The 24,053-nt window shown below is 42.3% G+C and overlaps 1 protein-coding gene across 1 annotated transcript in view; it reads right to left on the bottom strand.

The window, feature by feature from the left end:
• IFT172 (intraflagellar transport 172) overlaps nucleotides 1-24,053 on the bottom strand; it is a 255,466-nt gene that overhangs the window by 124,028 nt on the left and 107,385 nt on the right. The window contains exons 10-15 of the mRNA XM_063441063.1: nucleotides 17,960-18,067; nucleotides 17,433-17,517; nucleotides 8,951-9,043; nucleotides 1,225-1,302; nucleotides 869-1,117; nucleotides 105-183 (exon numbers count right to left, since the gene is read on the bottom strand). Coding sequence (XP_063297133.1) covers nucleotides 105-183; nucleotides 869-1,117; nucleotides 1,225-1,302; nucleotides 8,951-9,043; nucleotides 17,433-17,517; nucleotides 17,960-18,067 — 692 coding nt within the window. The remainder of the gene's footprint in view (nucleotides 1-104; nucleotides 184-868; nucleotides 1,118-1,224; nucleotides 1,303-8,950; nucleotides 9,044-17,432; nucleotides 17,518-17,959; nucleotides 18,068-24,053) is intronic.

The raw sequence follows: 24,053 nt of genomic DNA on the forward strand, positions 1-24,053 counted from the left end.
TAGCGAGGGGAAAGGAGAAGCAGTTTAGAGGGGAGGATGACTGGAGCAGTAAAGAGAGGGGAAAGAAACAGCAAAAAAAAAAAAAAAACGACAAATTTATTTACCATTTTTAAACGCGTTGCCTCTACAGTAACACTCCAACGCACGACGAGAATGATTTGCTTTCTCAAGCAAATTCCCAGCCTGTGATAGAAAGAGACCTAGATCAGCACACAGCGAGCGAGCACAGACCTAGATCAGCACACAGCGAGCGAGCACAGACCTAGATCAGCACACAGCGAGCGAGCACAGACCTAGATCAGCACACAGCGAGCGAGCACAGACCTAGATCAGCACACAGCGAGCGAGCACAGACCTAGATCAGCACACAGCGAGCGAGCACAGACCTAGATCAGCACACAGCGAGCAAGCACAGACCTAGATCAGCACACAGCGAGCGAGCACAGACCTAGATCAGCACACAGCGAGCGAGCACAGACCTAGATCAGCACACAGCGAGCGAGCACAGACCTAGATCAGCACACAGCGAGCGAGCACAGACCTAGATCAGCACACAGCGAGCGAGCACAGACCTAGATCAGCACACAGCGAGCGAGCACAGACCTAGATCAGCACACAGCGAGCGAGCACAGACCTAGATCAGCACACAGCGAGCGAGCACAGACCTAGATCAGCACACAGCGAGCGAGCACAGACCTAGATCAGCACACAGCGAGCGAGCACAGACCTAGATCAGCACACAGCGAGCGAGCACAGACCTAGATCAGCACACAGCGAGCGAGCACAGACCTAGATCAGCACACAGCGAGCGAGCACAGACCTAGATCAGCACACAGCGAGCACATGACAGACAGTGAAGTATTTTTACCCTTTCGTAGAAGTCTCCTTTAATAAGGGCAGCAGTGACCCTGGTAATAAGGTCAGAGTCAGGCAGCAGCTGTTCCTGACTCATGCACAGTTTAGCAGCCTTAGCGGGGAGTCCGGCACGGAGATATAGGTTAACAGCCATTATGTAATCTCCCTCCAGCTCCCGCACTTCTCCCGCTCTCTCTTCTTGTTTGCTATCTGCTAGATATTGCAGGTAGGTGCGCCTCATGTTTTCTAGTTCTGGGTGACCCTAGAATAACAAGAACTAATTATAACACAGACAAACCGTGATACAAGGAGTAACAGGAGTTTCGTGGTTATAACGTCCGCTCATGTTAGATAGAGTTACGGTTTTACCATGGCTTTGGCTACTGCAATGGAATCCTCCCACATGTGCAGCGACTGATACATCTCCATGGCTTCCAACACCGAGTTCTGGACAGACAGACAGACACACACAGGATTTAGTGTATAAAAAGATTATACTTTATATTTATCAAACATATATTATATCCCACCTACAATGTATACAATCATACCATATTATACCACACCTACAATGTATACAATCATACCATATTATACCACATCTACAATGTATACAATCATACCATATTATACCACACCTACAATGTATACAATCATACCATATTATACCACATCTACAATGTATACAATCATACCATATTATACCACACCTACAATGTATACAATCATACCATATTATACCACACCTACAATGTATACAATCATACCATATTATACCACACCTACAATGTATACAATCATACCATATTATACCACATCTACAATGTATACAATCATACCATATTATACCACATCTACAATGTATACAATCATACCATATTATACCACACCTACAATGTATACAATCATACCATATTATATCCCACCTACAATGTATACAATCATACCATATTATACCACACCTACAATGTATACAATCATACCATATTATACCACACCTACAATGTATACAATCATACCATATCATACCACACCTACAATGTATACAATCATACCATATTATACCACACCTACAATGTATACAATCATACCATATTATACCACATCTACAATGTATACAATCATACCATATTATACCACATTTACAATGTATACAATCATACCATATTATACCACACCTACAATGTATACAATCATACCATATTATACCGCATCTACAATGTATACAATCATACCATATTATACCACATCTACAATGTATACAATCATACCATATCATACCACACCTACAATGTATACAATCATACCATATTATACCACACCTACAATGTATACAATCATACCATATTATACCACATCTACAATGTATACAATCATACCATATTATACCACATTTACAATGTATACAATCATACCATATTATACCACACCTACAATGTATACAATCATACCATATTATACCGCATCTACAATGTATACAATCATACCATATTATACCACATCTACAATGTATACAATCATACCATATTATACCACATCTACAATGTATACAATCATACCATATTATACCACATTTACAATGTATACAATCATACCATATTATACCACATCTACAATGTATACAATCATACCATATTATACCACACCTACAATGTATACAATCATACCATATTATACCACACCTACAATGTATACAATCATATCATATTATACCACACCTACAATGTATACAATCATACCATATTATACCACACCTACAATGTATACAATCATACCATATTATACCACACCTACAATGTATACAATCATACCATATTATACCACACCTACAATGTATACAATCATACCATATTATACCACATCTACAATGTATACAATCATACCATATTATACCACACCTACAATGTATACAATCATACCATATTATACCACATCTACAATGTATACAATCATACCATATTATACCACATTTACAATGTATACAATCATACCATATTATACCACACCTACAATGTATACAATCATACCATATTATACCGCATCTACAATGTATACAATCATACCATATTATACCACACCTACAATGTATACAATCATACCATATTATACCACATCTACAATGTATACAATCATACCATATTATACCACCCCTACAATGTATACAATCATACCATATTATACCACATCTACAATGTATACAATCATACCATATTATACCACATCTACAATGTATACAATCATACCATATTATACCACACCTACAATGTATACAATCATACCATATTATACCACACCTACAATGTATACAATCATACCATATTATACCACATCTACAATGTATACAATCATACCATATTATACCACATTTACAATGTATACAATCATACCATATTATACCACACCTACAATGTATACAATCATACCATATTATACCGCATCTACAATGTATACAATCATACCATATTATACCACACCTACAATGTATACAATCATACCATATTATACCACACCTACAATGTATACAATCATACCATATTATACCACATTTACAATGTATACAATCATACCATATTATACCACACCTACAATGTATACAATCATACCATATTATACCGCATCTACAATGTATACAATCATACCATATTATACCACACCTACAATGTATACAATCATACCATATTATATACCACACCTACAATGTATACAATCATACCATATTATACCACATCTACAATGTATACAATCATACCATATTATACCACATCTACAATGTATACAATCATACCATATTATACCACATTTACAATGTATACAATCATACCATATTATACCACACCTACAATGTATACAATCATACCATATTATACCACATCTACAATGTATACAATCATACCATATTATACCACATTTACAATGTATACAATCATACCATATTATACCACACCTACAATGTATACAATCATACCATATTATACCGCATCTACAATGTATACAATCATACCATATTATACCACATTTACAATGTATACAATCATACCATATTATACCACACCTACAATGTATACAATCATACCATATTATACCACATCTACAATGTATACAATCATACCATATTATACCACACCTACAATGTATACAATCATACCATATTATATACCACACCTACAATGTATACAATCATACCATATTATACCACACCTACAATGTATACAATCATACCATATTATACCACATCTACAATGTATACAATCATACCATATTATACCACATCTACAATGTATACAATCATACCATATTATACCACACCTACAATGTATACAATCATACCATATTATACCACACCTACAATGTATACAATCATACCACATTATACCACATCTACAATGTATACAATCATACCATATTATACCACACCTACAATGTATACAATCATACCATATTATACCACATCTACAATGTATACAATCATACCATATTATACCATATCTACAATGTATACAATCATACCATATTATACCACACCTACAATGTATACAATCATACCATATTATACCACACCTACAATGTATACAATCATACCATATTATACCACATCTACAATGTATACAATCATACCATATTATACCACACCTACAATGTATACAATCATACCATATTATACCACACCTACAATGTATACAATCATACCATATTATACCACACCTACAATGTATACAATCATACCATATTATACCACACCTACAATGTATACAATCATACCATATTATACCACATCTACAATGTATACAATCATACCATATTATACCACATCTACAATGTATACAATCATACCATATTATACCACATCTACAATGTATACAATCATACCATATTATACCACATCTACAATGTATACAATCATACCATATTATACCACACCTACAATGTATACAATCATACCATATTATACCACATTTACAATGTATACAATCATACCATATTATACCACATCTACAATGTATACAATCATACCATATTATACCACATCTACAATGTATACAATCATACCATATTATACCCCACCTACAATGTATACAATCATACCATATTATACCACATCTACAATGTATACAATCATACCATATTATACCACACCTACAATGTATACAATCATACCATATTATACCACACCTACAATGTATACAATCATACCATATTATACCACATCTACAATGTATACAATCATACCATATTATACCACATTTACAATGTATACAATCATACCATATTATACCACACCTACAATGTATACAATCATACCATATTATACCGCATCTACAATGTATACAATCATACCATATTATACCACATTTACAATGTATACAATCATACCATATTATACCACACCTACAATGTATACAATCATACCATATTATACCACATCTACAATGTATACAATCATACCATATTATACCACACCTACAATGTATACAATCATACCATATTATACCACATCTACAATGTATACAATCATACCATATTATACCACATCTACAATGTATACAATCATACCATATTATACCACACCTACAATGTATACAATCATACCATATTATACCACACCTACAATGTATACAATCATACCATATTATACCACACCTACAATGTATACAATCATACCATATCATACCACATCTACAATGTATACAATCATACCATATTATACCACACCTACAATGTATACAATCATACCATATTATACCACATCTACAATGTATACAATCATACCATATTATACCACACCTACAATGTATACAATCATACCATATTATACCACATCTACAATGTATACAATCATACCATATTATACCACATCTACAATGTATACAATCATACCATATTATACCACACCTACAATGTATACAATCATACCATATTATACCACACCTACAATGTATACAATCATACCATATTATACCACACCTACAATGTATACAATCATACCATATCATACCACATCTACAATGTATACAATCATACCATATTATACCACACCTACAATGTATACAATCATACCATATTATACCACATCTACAATGTATACAATCATACCATATTATACCACATCTACAATGTATACAATCATACCATATTATACCACACCTACAATGTATACAATCATACCATATTATACCACACCTACAATGTATACAATCATACCATATTATACCACATCTACAATGTATACAATCATACCATATTATACCACATCTACAATGTATACAATCATACCATATTATACCACACCTACAATGTATACAATCATACCATATTATACCACACCTACAATGTATACAATCATACCATATTATACCACATCTACAATGTATACAATCATACCATATTATACCATATCTACAATGTATACAATCATACCATATTATACCACATCTACAATGTATACAATCATACCATATTATACCACACCTACAATGTATACAATCATACCATATTATACCACATCTACAATGTATACAATCATACCATATTATACCACATCTACAATGTATACAATCATACCATATTATACCACACCTACAATGTATACAATCATACCATATTATACCACATCTACAATGTATACAATCATACCATATTATACCACACCTACAATGTATACAATCATACCATATTATATACCACACCTACAATGTATACAATCATACCATATTATACCACACCTACAATGTATACAATCATACCATATTATACCACATCTACAATGTATACAATCATACCATATTATACCACATCTACAATGTATACAATCATACCATATTATACCACACCTACAATGTATACAATCATACCATATTATACCACATCTACAATGTATACAATCATACCATATTATACCATATCTACAATGTATACAATCATACCATATTATACCACATCTACAATGTATACAATCATACCATATTATACCACACCTACAATGTATACAATCATACCATATTATACCACATCTACAATGTATACAATCATACCATATTATACCACATCTACAATGTATACAATCATACCATATTATACCACATCTACAATGTATACAATCATACCATATTATACCACATCTACAATGTATACAATCATACCATATTATACCACACCTACAATGTATACAATCATACCATATTATACCACATTTACAATGTATACAATCATACCATATTATACCACATCTACAATGTATACAATCATACCATATTATACCACATCTACAATGTATACAATCATACCATATTATACCCCACCTACAATGTATACAATCATACCATATTATACCACATCTACAATGTATACAATCATACCATATTATACCACACCTACAATGTATACAATCATACCATATTATACCGCATCTACAATGTATACAATCATACCATATTATACCACATCTACAATGTATACAATCATACCATATTATACCACACCTACAATGTATACAATCATACCATATTATACCACACCTACAATGTATACAATCATACCATATTATACCACATCTACAATGTATACAATCATACCATATTATACCACACCTACAATGTATACAATCATACCATATTATACCACACCTACAATGTATACAATCATACCATATTATACCACATCTACAATGTATACAATCATACCATATTATACCACACCTACAATGTATACAATCATACCATATTATACCACATCTACAATGTATACAATCATACCATATTATACCACATTTACAATGTATACAATCATACCATATTATACCACATCTACAATGTATACAATCATACCATATTATACCACATCTACAATGTATACAATCATACCATATTATACCACACCTACAATGTATACAATCATACCATATTATACCACACCTACAATGTATACAATCATACCATATTATACCACATTTACAATGTATACAATCATACCATATTATACCACATTTACAATGTATACAATCATACCATATTATACCACATTTACAATGTATACAATCATACCATATTATACCACACCTACAATGTATACAATCATACCATATTATACCACATCTACAATGTATACAATCATACCATATTATACCACATCTACAATGTATACAATCATACCATATTATACCACACCTACAATGTATACAATCATACCATATTATACCACACCTACAATGTATACAATCATACCATATTATATCCCACCTACAATGTATACAATCATACCATATTATACCACACCTACAATGTATACAATCATACCATATTATACCACATTTACAATGTATACAATCATACCATATTATACCACACCTACAATGTATACAATCATACCATATTATACCACACCTACAATGTATACAATCATACCATATTATACCACATCTACAATGTATACAATCATACCATATTATACCACATTTACAATGTATACAATCATACCATATTATACCACACCTACAATGTATACAATCATACCATATTATACCACACCTACAATGTATACAATCATACCATATTATACCACACCTACAATGTATACAATCATACCATATCATACCACACCTACAATGTATACAATCATACCATATTATACCACACCTACAATGTATACAATCATACCATATTATACCACACCTACAATGTATACAATCATACCATATTATACCACATCTACAATGTATACAATCATACCATATTATACCACATTTACAATGTATACAATCATACCATATTATACCACACCTACAATGTATACAATCATACCATATTATACCACATCTACAATGTATACAATCATACCATATTATACCACATCTACAATGTATACAATCATACCATATTATACCACACCTACAATGTATACAATCATACCATATTATACCACATCTACAATGTATACAATCATACCATATTATACCACATCTACAATGTATACAATCATACCATATTATACCACATCTACAATGTATACAATCATACCATATTATACCACACCTACAATGTATACAATCATACCCTAGTTTAGATCCTATTAGAATGGTTTAATCTGACTTTGAGTGTCTCACCTGCTCCAGGAAGATCATCTCAGCCAGTTTGTAGTTCTTACCCAGCATTGCAAGACGAGCACGCACTTTGTAGAAATCTGTCCCATCCCCACTCTGAAACAGATTATAGGATCACAATTATTGTAACGGACCGTTTCACTTACAAGAGGATAAAACCCAGTTTAGGCGATAATCCCCTTTCCAGATGCACAGGCAGCTACTGCAAACACCACTCTCCCGACTGGAACCACACGAACACTGGAACAGCTGAACAAGAAAAGCAGACATCGGCTTACACTCTTGGCAGTCAGCATACAATCCCATTCCCCCAAAGACCGAGACGACACATCGCTTTGAGGGTTAAGCAAGAACTCTAGACTGGGACACCCAGTCTGGCTTTTATTTCCAACTCACACATACAGGCCACACCCAGGGAGAGGCATAAAAGAACCAATGACATAGATGTTACCTCCCACACATCCCCTCCCCTTAGTGTGACACATAATCCCATTATGCATACAGAGTAAAATATACTTTTACACAACTTTCATAACTTGAAAACCATACATCACATTCACATAAAAATACATATCCACAATCAATCCATTCAGGGGAACAACATATTAAAAAATGGCATGAATCCGACCAGGGGTTTAAAAGTTACTAAAAGTATATTTTGGGCCCTGGCTTGCAGCATGGCACAATCTGGCCCAAACAGAAGTAAAACATCCCCCACAATGCATCCCGGCTTCCTCCCTTCTGCCCTGGAGATAATTGGAGAAGTAATCCAATTATCTAGGACTAGAGTCAGACTCCATTAACCACATGGTTGCAAAAAGACAGTAAAAGACATAAAATTACATACTGATACATTTAACACATAAAACACACATTTCTACATATCCCCAGTTTAACTGAACACATAAATACCTACATAATATTTAAGACAGTATTACTGTGATATGTTACAAAGTCTTAAAGGGACATTAGTCCCAAAAGTCCCAATATGTCCATCGCTGATTTTAAAGGGCCAGTAGCAGCAATATAAATTATTACCTGCCCAAATATAGTTTCTAAAGTGCAACACGTCCAGGGGCCATAGTCAGCGGGCAGGAGGCCAGCAGCCAGGCCTCTCCAGTTCACAGTGGCGAAGCTGGTTTCGCCACAATTAACATCAACCCATTATCCACCATGTTGGATATAGTCTCTTCCCCCCTACCTGGCAAAGTCTCCTCCCACAACCAGGCATTACATCTGGCAGAGTCTCCACTCCCCACTATTCATTGGAACTGGCAGAGTCTCTGTAGCGGAGTAGAGGTACGATCCAAAGTAGCTCCGCTGGTAGACAGGAACAGCAATCCAATACAGGTATCAAACGGGTAGCGTGGTTACAATCCCTTCCCTCCAAGAACTAGACGACACATAGCTTGGAGGTCAACTGTCAGCTTTATTCACACAATTTCTTTTATGGCTTTTTCCCATGCAAGGGAGGTAACTCAAAACAACCAATCACCTCACAATCACCTCCCCTCCCCTTAGATTAACAGGTAAATTAATTAGAGGGAACCGAGTTTTCCCCAGTTTCTGAATGACCCCTAAATACGGGGGGTACGGGGATACACGAGGGGTCCCCTGGTAGGTCTGCTCTGGGTAAGTAACATATTCAAATTTCACCCAGATCAGACCAGGGGTTCGGGAGTTACAGGTATTTAAAGATTTGACCGACTGCAGGGACACAGTAGCCGAAAACGGCTCCATAGATTCTGGCCCTGTAGTCGGTCTACTTCACTGCCTAGAAAGTGCCGAATAGCTCAGCCATCCGACCCCAATCTTTGGTTCGGATGAATCCCCTAAACTGGGGAATGCAAACTACCGAACGGCGGGCCGTTCGGCAGTTTGGATCATACGATTTGGGGATCCTGGAGGTCTGAGCGGTGTCTGGGTAGTCGAGCGTCCGATTTTAGTTCCAGACGCTCGACGACCAAACACCGCTGTTCGGCAGTTAAGATGGCCGCCGCCACGTGGAGATTAGGCGAACGGCGGCCACCCACGGACCCAATAACGGTATGTGCACCTCGGTTCTTCCGTAACATGCTGGCACAATATACAATATACATTGACATATGGAGTTAGGGACACATAACATTGAATATACGAGTTTCGGGTGGCTGCTTCTGCCACAATGCTCCCCCAGAACCAAGCCAGCATACACAGTCTGATCCCAACGGATCGGCTTGGGGATGTCTGGAGGAGTACCCACAGATCACTTGTCTAGTTCCGTTTGCCGGGATAACCCGTCAGCATTTCCATTGAGCTTCCCCGGGCGATATTGGATATTGAAATCAAAGGGCTGAAGCGCCAAGCTCCAGCGCAGCAGTCTGGCATTGTCTCCTGACACCCGGTTCAGCCAGACCAACGGGTTGTGATCTGTGAGCAGGGAAAATGTTTGTCCATACAAATAGGGCTGTAATTTCTTGAGGGCCCACACCACGGCAAGGCATTCCTTTTCGATGGCGGCGTAGCTTACTTCTCTGGGTAAAAGCTTTCGGCTGAGGTAAGCTACTGGGTGTTCACCGCCATCGGCTCCGATCTGGCTCAGTACTGCTCCCAATCCGAACATGGAGGCGTCTGTATGGACGAGAAAGCGTTTAGTCGGATCGGGAGCAGCCAACACAGGGGCATTAACAAGGGCATTTTTTAGGAGTTGGAAGGCCTGCTCACACTCTGGGGCCCATACTACTAGTTTGGGAAGGTTCTTGCGGGTCAAGTCGGTAAGGGGCTTGGCTAGGGCGCTGTAGTTAGGTACAAACTTTCGGTAATATCCTGCCGTCCCCAAAAAGGCTAGTACCTGGGTTTTAGTGCGGGGGGTTGGCCATTTAGCTACGGCCTCTATTTTGGCTGGTTCGGGTTTTTGGTGGCCGCTGCCTACTCTGTGTCCGAGGTATTGGACCTCGGCCATCCCTATGTGACATTTACTGGGCTTGAGGGTCAGTCCGGCTTCCCGGATGCGGTCTAGTACTGCTCCGATATGGTCTAGATGATCGGTCCAGGAGTAACTAAAGATGGCTATGTCGTCTAGATAGGCGCAAGCATATTCCTGAAACCCGTCCAATAGTCGGTCCACCATCCTCTGGAAGGTGGCCGGGGCGTTCTTCATCCCAAATGGCATGACCCGGAATTGGTACAGGCCAAATGGGGTGACGAAGGCCGACTTGGGGATGGCGTCCTCGGCTAGAGGAATTTGCCAATACCCTTTACACAGATCGATGGTGGTTAAGTATTTCCTCCTAGCCATTTTGTCTAATAGCTCGTCTATCCGGGGCATGGGATAGGCATCGGATATGGTTTTATCATTGAGCCTCCGGTAATCTACACAGAAGCGGGTAGTTCCATCCCGCTTCGGCACAAGTACTACGGGGGATGCCCAGGGGCTATCGGAATGCTCAATTACCCCTAACTGCAACATTTCCTTCAATTCCTTGTACATGTTCCCCCTCACTGCTTCGGGAATGCGGTATGGTGGTTGACGGAGTGGGATCGGGTCTAGGGTTTCTACCCGATGGGTAGCTAACGGGGTATACCCCGGGAGGTTGGAAAAAGTGGCTCCTTTTTCCCTAATTAAAGTTTGGGCCTGAGCTTTTTCTTGGGGATTCAAGCGGTCTCCTAGCTGTACGGCTGCGAGATCCTCTTGTAGCGTTCCTCGGGCCAGCATGTCAGGAAGGGGTAGGTTATCTGTGTCCTCTGCAGCCGAGGCGCAGATGGCGGATACTTCCTCTGTGCGCTCGTGGTAGGGCTTCAGCATGTTCACATGGAACATGCGTCTGTCCCCGGTCCCGGCGCAGGGGCCGATTATATAGGTGGTATCGCAGACCTGCTCTACCACCTTGAATGGGCCCCGCCAGGAAGCCTGCAGCTTGTCAGTAGGGACAGGGCGTAGGACTAGTACTTTCTGGCCGACCTGAAAGCTGCGGTCCCTGGCTCCCTTATCATACCATTGGCGCTGGCGTGTCTGGGCCGCCTGGAGGTTGTTGCGCACAGCCCGGGTCAATTCCTCCAGGCGGTTCCGGAACTCCAGCACATAAGGTACGATAGGGGTGCAGTCAATGGTCGTTCCCCCCTCCCAGTGTTCCCTTATTAGGTCTAGGGGTCCCCTTACCCTCCTTCCGAACAACAGTTCGAAGGGAGAGAACCCTGTGGATTCTTGGGGCACCTCTCGGTAGGCGAACAGGAGATGGGGTAAGAACCGCTCCCAGTTCTTCTGAGTGGCTACGAACGTGCGGATCATTTGTTTTAAGGTCCCATTAAACCGTTCGCAGAGGCCATTGGACTGGGGGTGGTATGGGGAATTAAGGATAGCTCGGACCCCGCATACTTTCCACAGCTGTTGCGTGACCTCAGCCGTGAATTGGGTACCCTGATCTGAAATGATCTCCCGGGGGATCCCCATACGGGTAAATATACGCATGAGGGCGTCTACTATGGTCTCTGCGTGTACATTCGTCAGGGCTACTGCTTCGGGGTACCTAGTGGCATAGTCTACCACGGTCAATATGTATTTCTTACCGGACGGGCTTTTTTGCCTCAGTGGTCCGATAATGTCTACCGCTACCCGGCTAAAGGGTTCTTCAATAATGGGCAGGGTGTGTAGTTTGGCCTTGTATCGGTCCCCCCGCTTTCCTACTCTCTGACAGGTATCACAGGTATTACAGTACTGCTTAATGTCCTGGGATATCCCGGGCCAGAAGAAGTTCTGTAATAGCCGATGTTTGGTTCGGCTGATCCCTAGGTGTCCGGACATGGGAATGTCGTGGGCGATCCGCATTAACTCTCGTCGATACTTTCGAGGCACAATTAACTGTTTAATGGGTACAGGAATGGATCCGGCTACTACCTTTTCGGCATACCGGTATAATAACCCCTTATCCCAAGCATATCTCTCCCCCTCTCTGCCAGTCTGGTCTTTATCTATCCTGTCCTTGTAAACTTGTAGGGACGGGTCCAGGGCGACCTCGCTACCAAATTCTAATGGGGCAGCCCAGGGTAATACAGTGTGATCAGGGGGGTTTGTGCTTACCTGAGCCTCAGAGTCAAGGTGGGGTGCCGTGGTGCGAGCCTGTTGGCGGGTGACGACCGGGTAAGCTTCCTGTGGAGGAGGCCGGGTAACAAAAGCGGAAGTTAGCTCCCCCAAATCGTTCCCCAAAATCACATCGGCAGGTAGATCCTGCATCATCCCCACTTCAATTTGTCCTGCCCCCGCTCCCCAGTCCAAATGTAGTTTAGCAGTGGGTACCTTGTAGATAGCTCCCCCTGCCACTCGAACGGCAATACAATCCCCAGTGAGATGGTTCGGGGCCACTAAATGGTTCCGTACCAGAGTGATGGTGGCCCCAGAATCTCTTAACCCCTCCAGCCGCTTGCCCTCCACATGGACCACTTGCCGGTGGCCCTGGCGGTTGTCTGAGGCCGCCTGGACGGGGTTTACTTCATGGAGGGTGCCCAAGGGTTCTTCTATTTGGGTAGAGGTGAAAGGTTGAGCCCAGGGCCGGCCTTGATAGCAGTGTACCGCCGCTCGGGGGTTGGTTGGTGGTCGTTGAGGGGTCCAGGCTGGCCTGGCCCGGTTTTGGGGACAGTCTCGTTGCATGTGACCCAGCTGGTTACATGCATGGCACCGGACAGACACCCGGTTGTTGTACCTGGGGGGTTGGTTCTGGTAGGTCCCCCCTGGTCGGGGTGGATTTGCTGGGGTAAGCTGGGGAACAGCGGGCGTAGGTTGCACTCTACTGGAGAACTGCTGTTCCCGCCGGGAGTCCTGATGCTCATCTGCTAGTTGAGCGGCCTCATGCAGAGTACGGGGTTTACGGTCTCTTACCCAGATCTGTAACTTTGGAGACACACGGTTGTAGAACTGTTCCAGCATCATCAACTGCTTGATCTCTTGGGCCGTGACGGCTTTGGCTGCCTCAAGCCACCCGTCAGCTGCCCGTTGTAGGCGGTGTGCAAATTCTGCATGCGAGTCTTTTGCTGATTTGGGTAATTACTGGAACTGTGTTCGGTATGCTTCAGGTGTAATGGCATACCGTGCGAGCAAGGTTTGTTTTACCTTCTGATAGTCTCGGATATCCTCCGCCGGCATAGCTCGGTAGGCATCTGCTGCGCGGCCGGATAGGTTACCCGCTAGCACTCGTACCTGTTCTTCAGGGCTAATGGCATGCAGCTGGCACAAAAGTTCAAAGTTCTGTAAATAGCCATCAATGTCCCCCTCGGTATCATTAAACGCCTTGAATACCTGGTACGGTATTTTAGCTTTCGCTGGCGGGGTGGGGGCTGATGTTGCGCTTCCCTGCGCTGATCGCTGCATAAAGAGAGCCTGTACATCGTTGTACACCTGGTCTGCTTTCTGTGCTGCCATGGCTGGTGAGAATAGAGCCATCCTGGCCCGATATTCTCTGGTAAACTCAGTTTCTTCCCCCTCCCTTGGAGGAGCTGCAGCAGCTGCGACTCTGTCTCCTTCCATGAGTTCTGCGATTAGGATAGCCTTTGTTTTGTTGCTTGCTATCCTCCCTCTCGCTTCCAGTAACTCTTTTAGCGTATCCCGTTTCAAGAGGGTATAATCCGTTTCCATTCAGTCCTTTAATTCCTGCTGAATGCCTCTTGCTGTGTAGTACGATCCCGTCGCTTGCCACCAATTGTAGCGGAGTAGAGGTACGATCCAAAGTAGCTCCGCTGGTAGACAGGAACAGCAATCCAATACAGGTATCAAACGGGTAGCGTGGTTACAATCCCTTCCCTCCAAGAACTAGACGACACATAGCTTGGAGGTCAACTGTCAGCTTTATTCACACAATTTCTTTTATGGCTTTTTCCCATGCAAGGGAGGTAACTCAAAACAACCAATCACCTCACAATCACCTCCCCTCCCTCTCCTCCCCTTAGATTAACAGGTAAATTAATTAGAGGGAACCGAGTTTTCCCCAGTTTCTGAATGACCCCTAAATACGGGGGTACGGGGATACACGAGGGGTCCCCTGGTAGGTCTGCTTTGGGTGAGTAACATATTCAAATTTCACCCAGATCAGACCAGGGGTTCGGGAGTTACAGGTATTTAAAGATTTGACCGACTGCAGGGACACAGTAGCCGAAAACGGCTCCATAGATTCTGGCCCTGTAGTCGGTCTACTTCACTGCCTAGAAAGTGCCGAATAGCTCAGCCATCCGACCCCAATCTTTGGTTCGGATGAATCCCCTAAACTGGGGAATGCAAACTACCGAACGGCGGGCCGTTCGGCAGTTTGGATCATACGATTTGGTGATCCTGGAGGTCTGAGCGGTGTCTGGGTAGTCGAGCGTCCGATTTTAGTTCCAGACGCTCGACGACCAAACACCGCTGTTCGGCAGTTAAGATGGCCGCCGCCACGTGGAGATTAGGCGAACGGCGGCCACCCACGGACCCAATAACGGTATGTGCACCTCGGTTCTTCCGTAACATGCTGGCACAATATACAATATACATTGACATATGGAGTTAGGGACACATAACATTGAATATACGAGTTTCGGGTGGCTGCTTCTGCCACAGTCTCCTCCCACAACCAGGCATCACAACTGGCAGAGTCTCCACTCCACCCCCCTCCAACTGGCAGAGTCTCCTCCAACAACCAAGCATCACATCTGGCAGAGTCTCCACCCCCCACTATTCATTGCAACTGGCAGAGTCTCCTCCCACAACCAAGCATCACATCTGGCAGAGTCTCCACCCACAACCAGGCATCACATCTGGCAGAGTCTCCACCCACAACCAGGCATCACATCTGGCAGAGTCTCCTCCCACAACCAAGCATCACATCTGGCAGAATCTCCACCCCCCCCCCCCCCTATTCATTGCAACTGGCAGAGTCTCCTCCTACAACCAGGCATCACATCTGGCAGAGTCTCCTCCCACAACCAAGCATCACATCTGGCAGAGTCGCCTCCCACAACCAGGCATCACATCTGGCCAGATATCCTCCCACAGCCATGCAGCCTCCGCCCCCCCCCCTCCCCCCCGCCCCCGGCTATTCCCACAATACAGATCTGGCACCTCCTTCTAATAATGGCTATTCCCACGATACAGAATCCGGCACCTCCCTCTAATAATGGCTATTCCCACAATACTGAATCCGGCTACTCTTATCATGCTATTCCTACAAGGCAGAAAAACGACTCCTCCCTCTGATTATGGCTATTCCTACACAATAGAATCTGGCCCTTCCTTCTGAACGTGGCTGTTCCCACACAACAGAATCAACAATGCAGTCCGAATTAACCTATATGTAGGTGGATGATTTTGTCACGTTCGGTGTGGGGCCATTTGGAATGTTGGAGAGAGGGAAGACAAGGGGACTGAAGGCCTTCTCTATCAGAAGGTACCGCTCTTGTGACAATGGCAAAGCTTCCTTTCATTACTGGAAGCAGACCATAGAATAGAAAATTGCGAGTGCATTACCTAAATTAGGCCAATACTCACATATTCCTTAGCTGCCTGTTCTGCGATCTCATTTGTCTCACGTAGGAATTTGGCTTTCGCCACATCTCCAAGGGCCGAGAAGCACCTGCAGGTGAAGTAGAGGAGCAAGAATTTAGGATAAAGTTTAAAATAAGGCATTGTGCAACAGACCGCTTCAGTGGCTATTCCCATACTAGTGCTCAGTCATGATTACACCAGTATCCCCAATTCAAAGGAACTGGTTATCTAGAACTTTCTATAGCTAGATAAGATAGGACTAGATCATGTACAGAACAGGGGTTCTAGATCTGGAACAGGCCTGTTTTAGCCCAGAGATTCTCTTCCTCTTAATATAATGGGTCGGATCATACCCTGAGAGTCGCTCTCCTAGATGAGATGGACCTGTTCTAGCATCGAGACCCTCTTCATCTAGATAAGATTGTCCTGTTCTAGTACAGAGATTATGTCTCTCTAGAAAAGATGGTTGTGCTAGCACTAGGATTCTCTTTGTCTAGATAAGATGATCATATTCAAACTCTGAGACTGACCTATCTGCCACATGAATGTGCTCCGCCTCCAGTGCTAGTTTACTGAGACTTTTCCACATGGCTTCAGTTTCAGGTGACATCTCCAAATTCTCCAGAAAAGCAGCAGCTCTGAAAAAAATAGAGGAAAAAAACATTAAACTAAAAATAAAGCGGGTTTTCATGTGTATATATAATATAAAGTACTATATAAAACAATGCAAATAAAGATATATCTGACTCCCTGTATTACCTACAGGAAGGAGTCAAGAAGCCATTTCTAACCGCTGGGTGAAAAAGGTCATCTATAACCTACATCCTGGGGTGACAGAGGTCATCTATAACCTACCTCCTGGGGTGAAATAGGCCATCTATAACCTACCTCCTGGGGTGACAGAGGTATAGCCTACCTCCTTTGTAATCCTGATTGATGGTACACAGGATTACAAAGGAGGTAGGTTCCTCTGGCCTGAAAATATGTATTTAAGTAGTACATGAGTGATCAATAAATCAGTTCTTCTTACCCTCAACTCGGAGCCTCGACTCGTGTTGTAGGGAAATGCTTTATACTAGCTCCACCTATAGCTAGCTAGATGTCTTCACACTTTCAGGATTATCGCTAGATGCTGTTTGGAACTTCGTTATTTCTCTACAAGATCGGGAACCAGGACATCTAAAACGGTCCAACCCTCAGCTAGCCTGGGGCAACCGTAACATCCCCAAAACGTTAATGTACCCGAAAACATTTAATAGTCTCACAAAAAAGTCATACCCCCTGATAGCCCTGATCTAGGTGACTAACATATCCAAAAATTACCCAGATCAGTTCAGGGGTTTTGAAATTCTATGGAAGTCTTAGGTGACCGGCCACACACGAGGTTCCTGCCCAAAACAGTTACATAAGTTTTAGTGGTTTGCCCGGTCTACTTCGTGAAGTCTGGAAAAACGAATAAAGCATGAACTATAACCTACCTCCTGGGGTGACAGAGGCCATCTATAACCTACCTCCTGGGGTGACAGAGGCCATCTAGAACCTACCTCCTGGGATGACAGAGGCCATCTATAACCTACCTCCTGGGATGACAGAGGCCATCTATAAACCTACCTCCTGGGGTGAAAGAGGCCATCTATAACCTACCTCCTGGGGTGAAAGAGGCCATCTATAAACCTACCTCCTGGGGTGAAAGATGCCATCTATAAACCTACTGTGGCGGGATTGCCTAAACTGTGAATTGCCTTGTTTCTTTTGTGTGTGGATGTGCCTACTAGAATGTGTGTTTCCCCTCTTTCCTATTCCTTTTTCTATAATTTTGCCTCAAAATCCTGCACTACACCTTTTGATCGACCGGGGACGCCTCAGTTAGAATGTTCACACCTCAAATAAAGCGCTGATTGGTCGCTACAGGGAGCGAGCAACCAATTCGAGGAGGAGCGCTTGTTCAAACGGGGTTTCGCTCAATTCCAACTGATTGGGCGGCAAAACCCCTCCTGTCCCTGAGTGCTGATTGGTGCAAATAAGTTTTGCTCCTTTCAGCGGATTGGTGACTTTCGGGTTTCGCACCCTATCTTCTGATTAGGGCGTGAAACCCCCATCCTCCTCAAGCACGGTTTGGTAGAGGCGAGTTTCGCGCCCTTTCTTCGGATTGGGCTGCAAAACTCCTCTCTCCCCCTAACGCTGATTTCGGCTGATTGGTCGTTGCTTGGTTTAGACGCGAAGTTTGAATTCACCGAACTAAACCAAGCAACACCATGGAACTGATTCCAGGGATGTACAGAGCCTTGAGTCCCAGACTTTCGACGCTGATATCTCCGATCACCCCACTTTTTGCAGGGATCCCAGAGGGGACACGGGGCTATTCCCCAACATAAAATATAACCCTTTACCCCATCCCCATCCCGGGGCGCCGAGCCCCAAAGTTCACCCCCCCTGTATGTGAAGTGTACTCATGCGTGTCCCTGTGTCCTGTTAGTATCTCCCAGAGCGGGAGATGGTTTTCTGTTCCCCAGCCCCCTCCTGTATGTGTTTTGTGTTGTGTTGAATGGAGACCCCCTGCGGGGGCTTGTGCATAAAAAGCTGTGTGCCCAATAAACATTGTCAAACGTTTATCCTGGAACGTATCCTGGAACTGTGTCGCATCCTGTTACTGGGGAAATGGGTCTGACCTACTTTAACCAGCCAGGTTACCCAGGTCTCGCTACACCTATCTCCTGGGGAGACAGAGACCATCTATAACCTACCTCCTGGGGTGACAGAGGCCATCTATAACCTACATTCAGGAGTGAAAGAGGCCATCTATAACCTACTTCCTGGGGTGACAGAGGCCATCTATAGCCTACTTCCTGGGGTGACAGAGGCCATCTATAGCCTACTTCATGGGGTGACAGAGGCCATCTATAGCCTACTTCCTGGGGTGACAGAGGCCATCTATAGCCTACTTCCTGGGGTGACAGAGGCCATCTATAGCCTACTTCCTGGGGTGACAGAGGCCATCTATAGCCTACTTCCTGGGGTGATCAAGGGCATCTATTCAGACTCCTCCCTCTGATCATAGCTATTCACACAATACTGAATCCTGCTCCTCCCTCTGATCATGGCTATTCTCACAAGACAAAATCTGTCTCCTCCCTCTGATCATGGCTATTCTCACAAGACAGAATCCAGCTCCTCCCTCTAAAGATAGCTATTACCACAAGACGAAATAACAGCTTCCCAAGTAGATTCTCCCAGTAAAGCAGACAGGTACCCAAACATCAGCCGAAACTAGATGAAGGGTGGGACAGAACTGGATTTTAATGGGTGCCACACTGGCTTTTATGCAAGTCCCCATGCACACACACGCGCACACCCAGACACAAAGGCACACACACGCGCACACACTAGTGTTCATTTTGGCGGCTAATTTCAAATTAGTTTTAGGCAATTTTTTGTTTTTTTTTTACTAAAAAGCCATTTTAGTTTTAGTCGTATTTTAATCATTTAAATGACTAAAATGCTACTTTGTTTTCAAATTGCAACATTTATTCGGTCAGACACAGCCAAACCACGGCTGTACATTGTATGCATTCCCCCCCACACTCTTAGACTGATACCGTCATTTTGTAGGACCTTTTGTACACCAGACCCACTACCATCTTTCTCCCCTCTGATATTTCAGAGGCTTTACGTAACAATGTACCACCTTTAGAATTCACAGCAAAGAATACAAAACGTTGTTTAGTTCCGGACTCATACTTTCTGCAGCCGATTGAGAAATCTAACATACACTTACCCGAGTCTGACCAGGAGGGGCACTATTGATCCCCTACTCTGAAGGTCCCCCCCAGCTCTATTAACAGCAGAGAATATAGCACAGTGTAGAATTCCTTAAACGTAGGCTACTTGTAACTTATACGGTAGCCTTTTTAATTAGTACTTCAATATTGTTTTTAAGGTGTTGGAATCACAAGTTGGAATTTGTTATCTTACAATTTATTAAAAGTTCCGTTTTATACATTTAGAGATTAGTTGGGTTCCACTATGGGATTAACCTGGCTTTTACCCTTTTTACTGCTGGCATAGTTAGCCTATTTTTAAAAATAAAATGACTAAAATCAGAAATATATCTGGATAATGCTGATCAGATTTCAAAACTTACATAAGAGTTGATTTTTTTTAGTTTTAGTCTAGTTTTAATAGATTTTAGTTGACACGGCTAAAAATCTAATGGTTTCAGTTAAAGCCTCTTTCTATCTGTTAAGCCCCTTCCCCAGCCCCTCTGTCTCTCTATGGATTTAGAAATATTCATTGCCAGGTGGTTGCCGATAGTATAATAAAAATGCAGAGACATAGAGACTGACTTGTACATATGTCAAAGGATAAAACGGCAGCTAACTAGTTGCCACTTATTGTTAATCATTACCATGAGGATCATAAGGCCATAGTGATATATCAATTATAGGAATTCATTCGGTTATCTTAGATTCAATTCTTAGAGTGAGCAATGTACTACTCATCCCTTATCTTGATTTATACTCAAACAAGAACATTTAAAAATGTAACGTTAAAACTTCTCATTAGTATTCATAATTAAAGTATTTGGGAACTTGCTATATACTAGATTTCGTTTTATTTCCTATTGTTTATATTAGGAATGAGAAACACTCTTCTGATATTAACATAAGTTCTATTTACAGTACGTTATTAGATGATCTTCTATTTTCATTTCCCCAATGTTATAACCCAAACGTGAAAATATGGTTCATTCTCTCTATTTTTGACCACTCAGACCAATAAGGGTTAAAAAATTCCCCTCCAAAACATCCTGCAGGGTTAATCTTCGCCAACCCACTACGTCATCGCCCAGTTGGATTTCAATTGGCTAATTAAGCGGTGATGTTTTTTGAACTCACCTATCAGAACTGACGTTCCATCTTATAATCAAGCTATCTCCCACACATCGGCTTCCCTCTGATGAGCTGTGGGTGATGTAACGGATCACCTGGCACCCCGACGGGGTACCTCCGTTGAAGGATGCTCCTAGCGCTTACAGAGGACTCCAAGCGCTCCACCAGACACCACAACAACCGTAGACCCCACAAACCGCTGCAGCTTGGTTGGGGTCTCGCCGTCTCCTACCCACCCTGGACCTAAGACAAGGCTCCAGGTTCCAGTGGGTGAACCTCTCCTTCAAGAGAGTGAAACAGGAACAAGCTCTTAAAAAATAGCTTAGTAGTGATTAGCTAAGGGAGTATGCAGAGCATAGCAATCCCTTGTAGTGATATAGCAATTCCCCCAATAAGAGACAGGACTCTAGATTGAGGGTGAAGAAGAACTCTGATGTTTAATGACAGGGACTCTGCTTTTATGCACTGCTCCCCTGCAAGGGAGACACCCACAGACAATTAGGCATTAACCAATCAGATAACGGTTACATCCCACATATTCCCTCCCCTCTGCTTGGGAGATAATTGAGTTTCTTACTGTATCTCCTCAATTATCTCCAAGCTAAAAACTTATACTTTTTTATGCATTTTTATAACTTTATGATTTTGTATCACACAGGAATAAAACATATTTTTATGAACCACACAACTTGGGGACAAACATATTAAAAATTCGTACAAATCGGTTCAGTGGTTCCAGACTCTCTTTGGACCGACCGCACGCCTGTTTGCATGCCCAAAACAGTTCCACAGATTCCGGCTGTACGGTCGGTCTTTTTCTGCCCTGAAAAGTAACAAAGTCCCATCCGAAGGCGGCGTTCGAATCGTTGAACGCACTTCGACTTCTGTTGAAGTGTCGAAGTGAAACCGGGGTTGCGTTTCCGTGGTGTTCAATTGTCTACTGGTCTATTTTACACCCAAAATGACAAAGTCCCGTTCGAACGTGTGTTCGAATCTTCGAACGGGACTTAGTCTCCAGCTGCAGTGTCGAAGGGCAGGGGAAGGTACAGGTCAGCAGTGTTCGTTCAAATGTGTGGCCGATTTCCGTTCCAGGGATTTGACGGCACACGCCGCTGACCGCGTTCGACTGGATTAAAATGGCCGCCGCCACGTGTTCGACTGTCTAATGGCGGCCACTTCGGCACTTCGGCTGTATCCGAAGTGCCATATCGAAGTACCAATCCTTTGTACAAAACAGTTAAAGGGCCAGAAACAGCATAATATAAGTCCATAAGCCCCAACTCAGTTTCTTAAAGGGCAATCCATCCCAGGGCCATAGTCGCAGGGCAGGAGGCTGGCAAACAGGCCCCTCCAAACACCAGTGGCGAGGTTACTTTCACCACAGGCGAAACGCGCGCGTCAGGGGAACACGGCGATCTAGAGACTTTACTACTATGTCATGTCTCATTAAGACCGGATTCTTTTGTCTCATGATCCCGAGTTGGTTTAACCGCTAATGCTTTAGGTTGGACTATGAAGTTATCCACATTGAGGATCAGACTTTAAGCCATCCTTACAGATTTATTTGGAATTTATAGCAAGAGCGGTTATACTTATCACCATCTATCCACTGTGGCTAAATTCTATGCTCTCTGCAGCAGTGCTCTGCATTACTTACAAGCATATACATAGTGTACTGATTATCAGACTTTATGTGCAGCGTCCCATATCGCTTGGCACATAGCTCACTATTATT

Source organism: Pelobates fuscus, chromosome 2, assembly GCF_036172605.1.
Source record: "Pelobates fuscus isolate aPelFus1 chromosome 2, aPelFus1.pri, whole genome shotgun sequence".
In the NCBI taxonomy this organism is placed as follows: domain Eukaryota; kingdom Metazoa; phylum Chordata; class Amphibia; order Anura; family Pelobatidae; genus Pelobates; species Pelobates fuscus.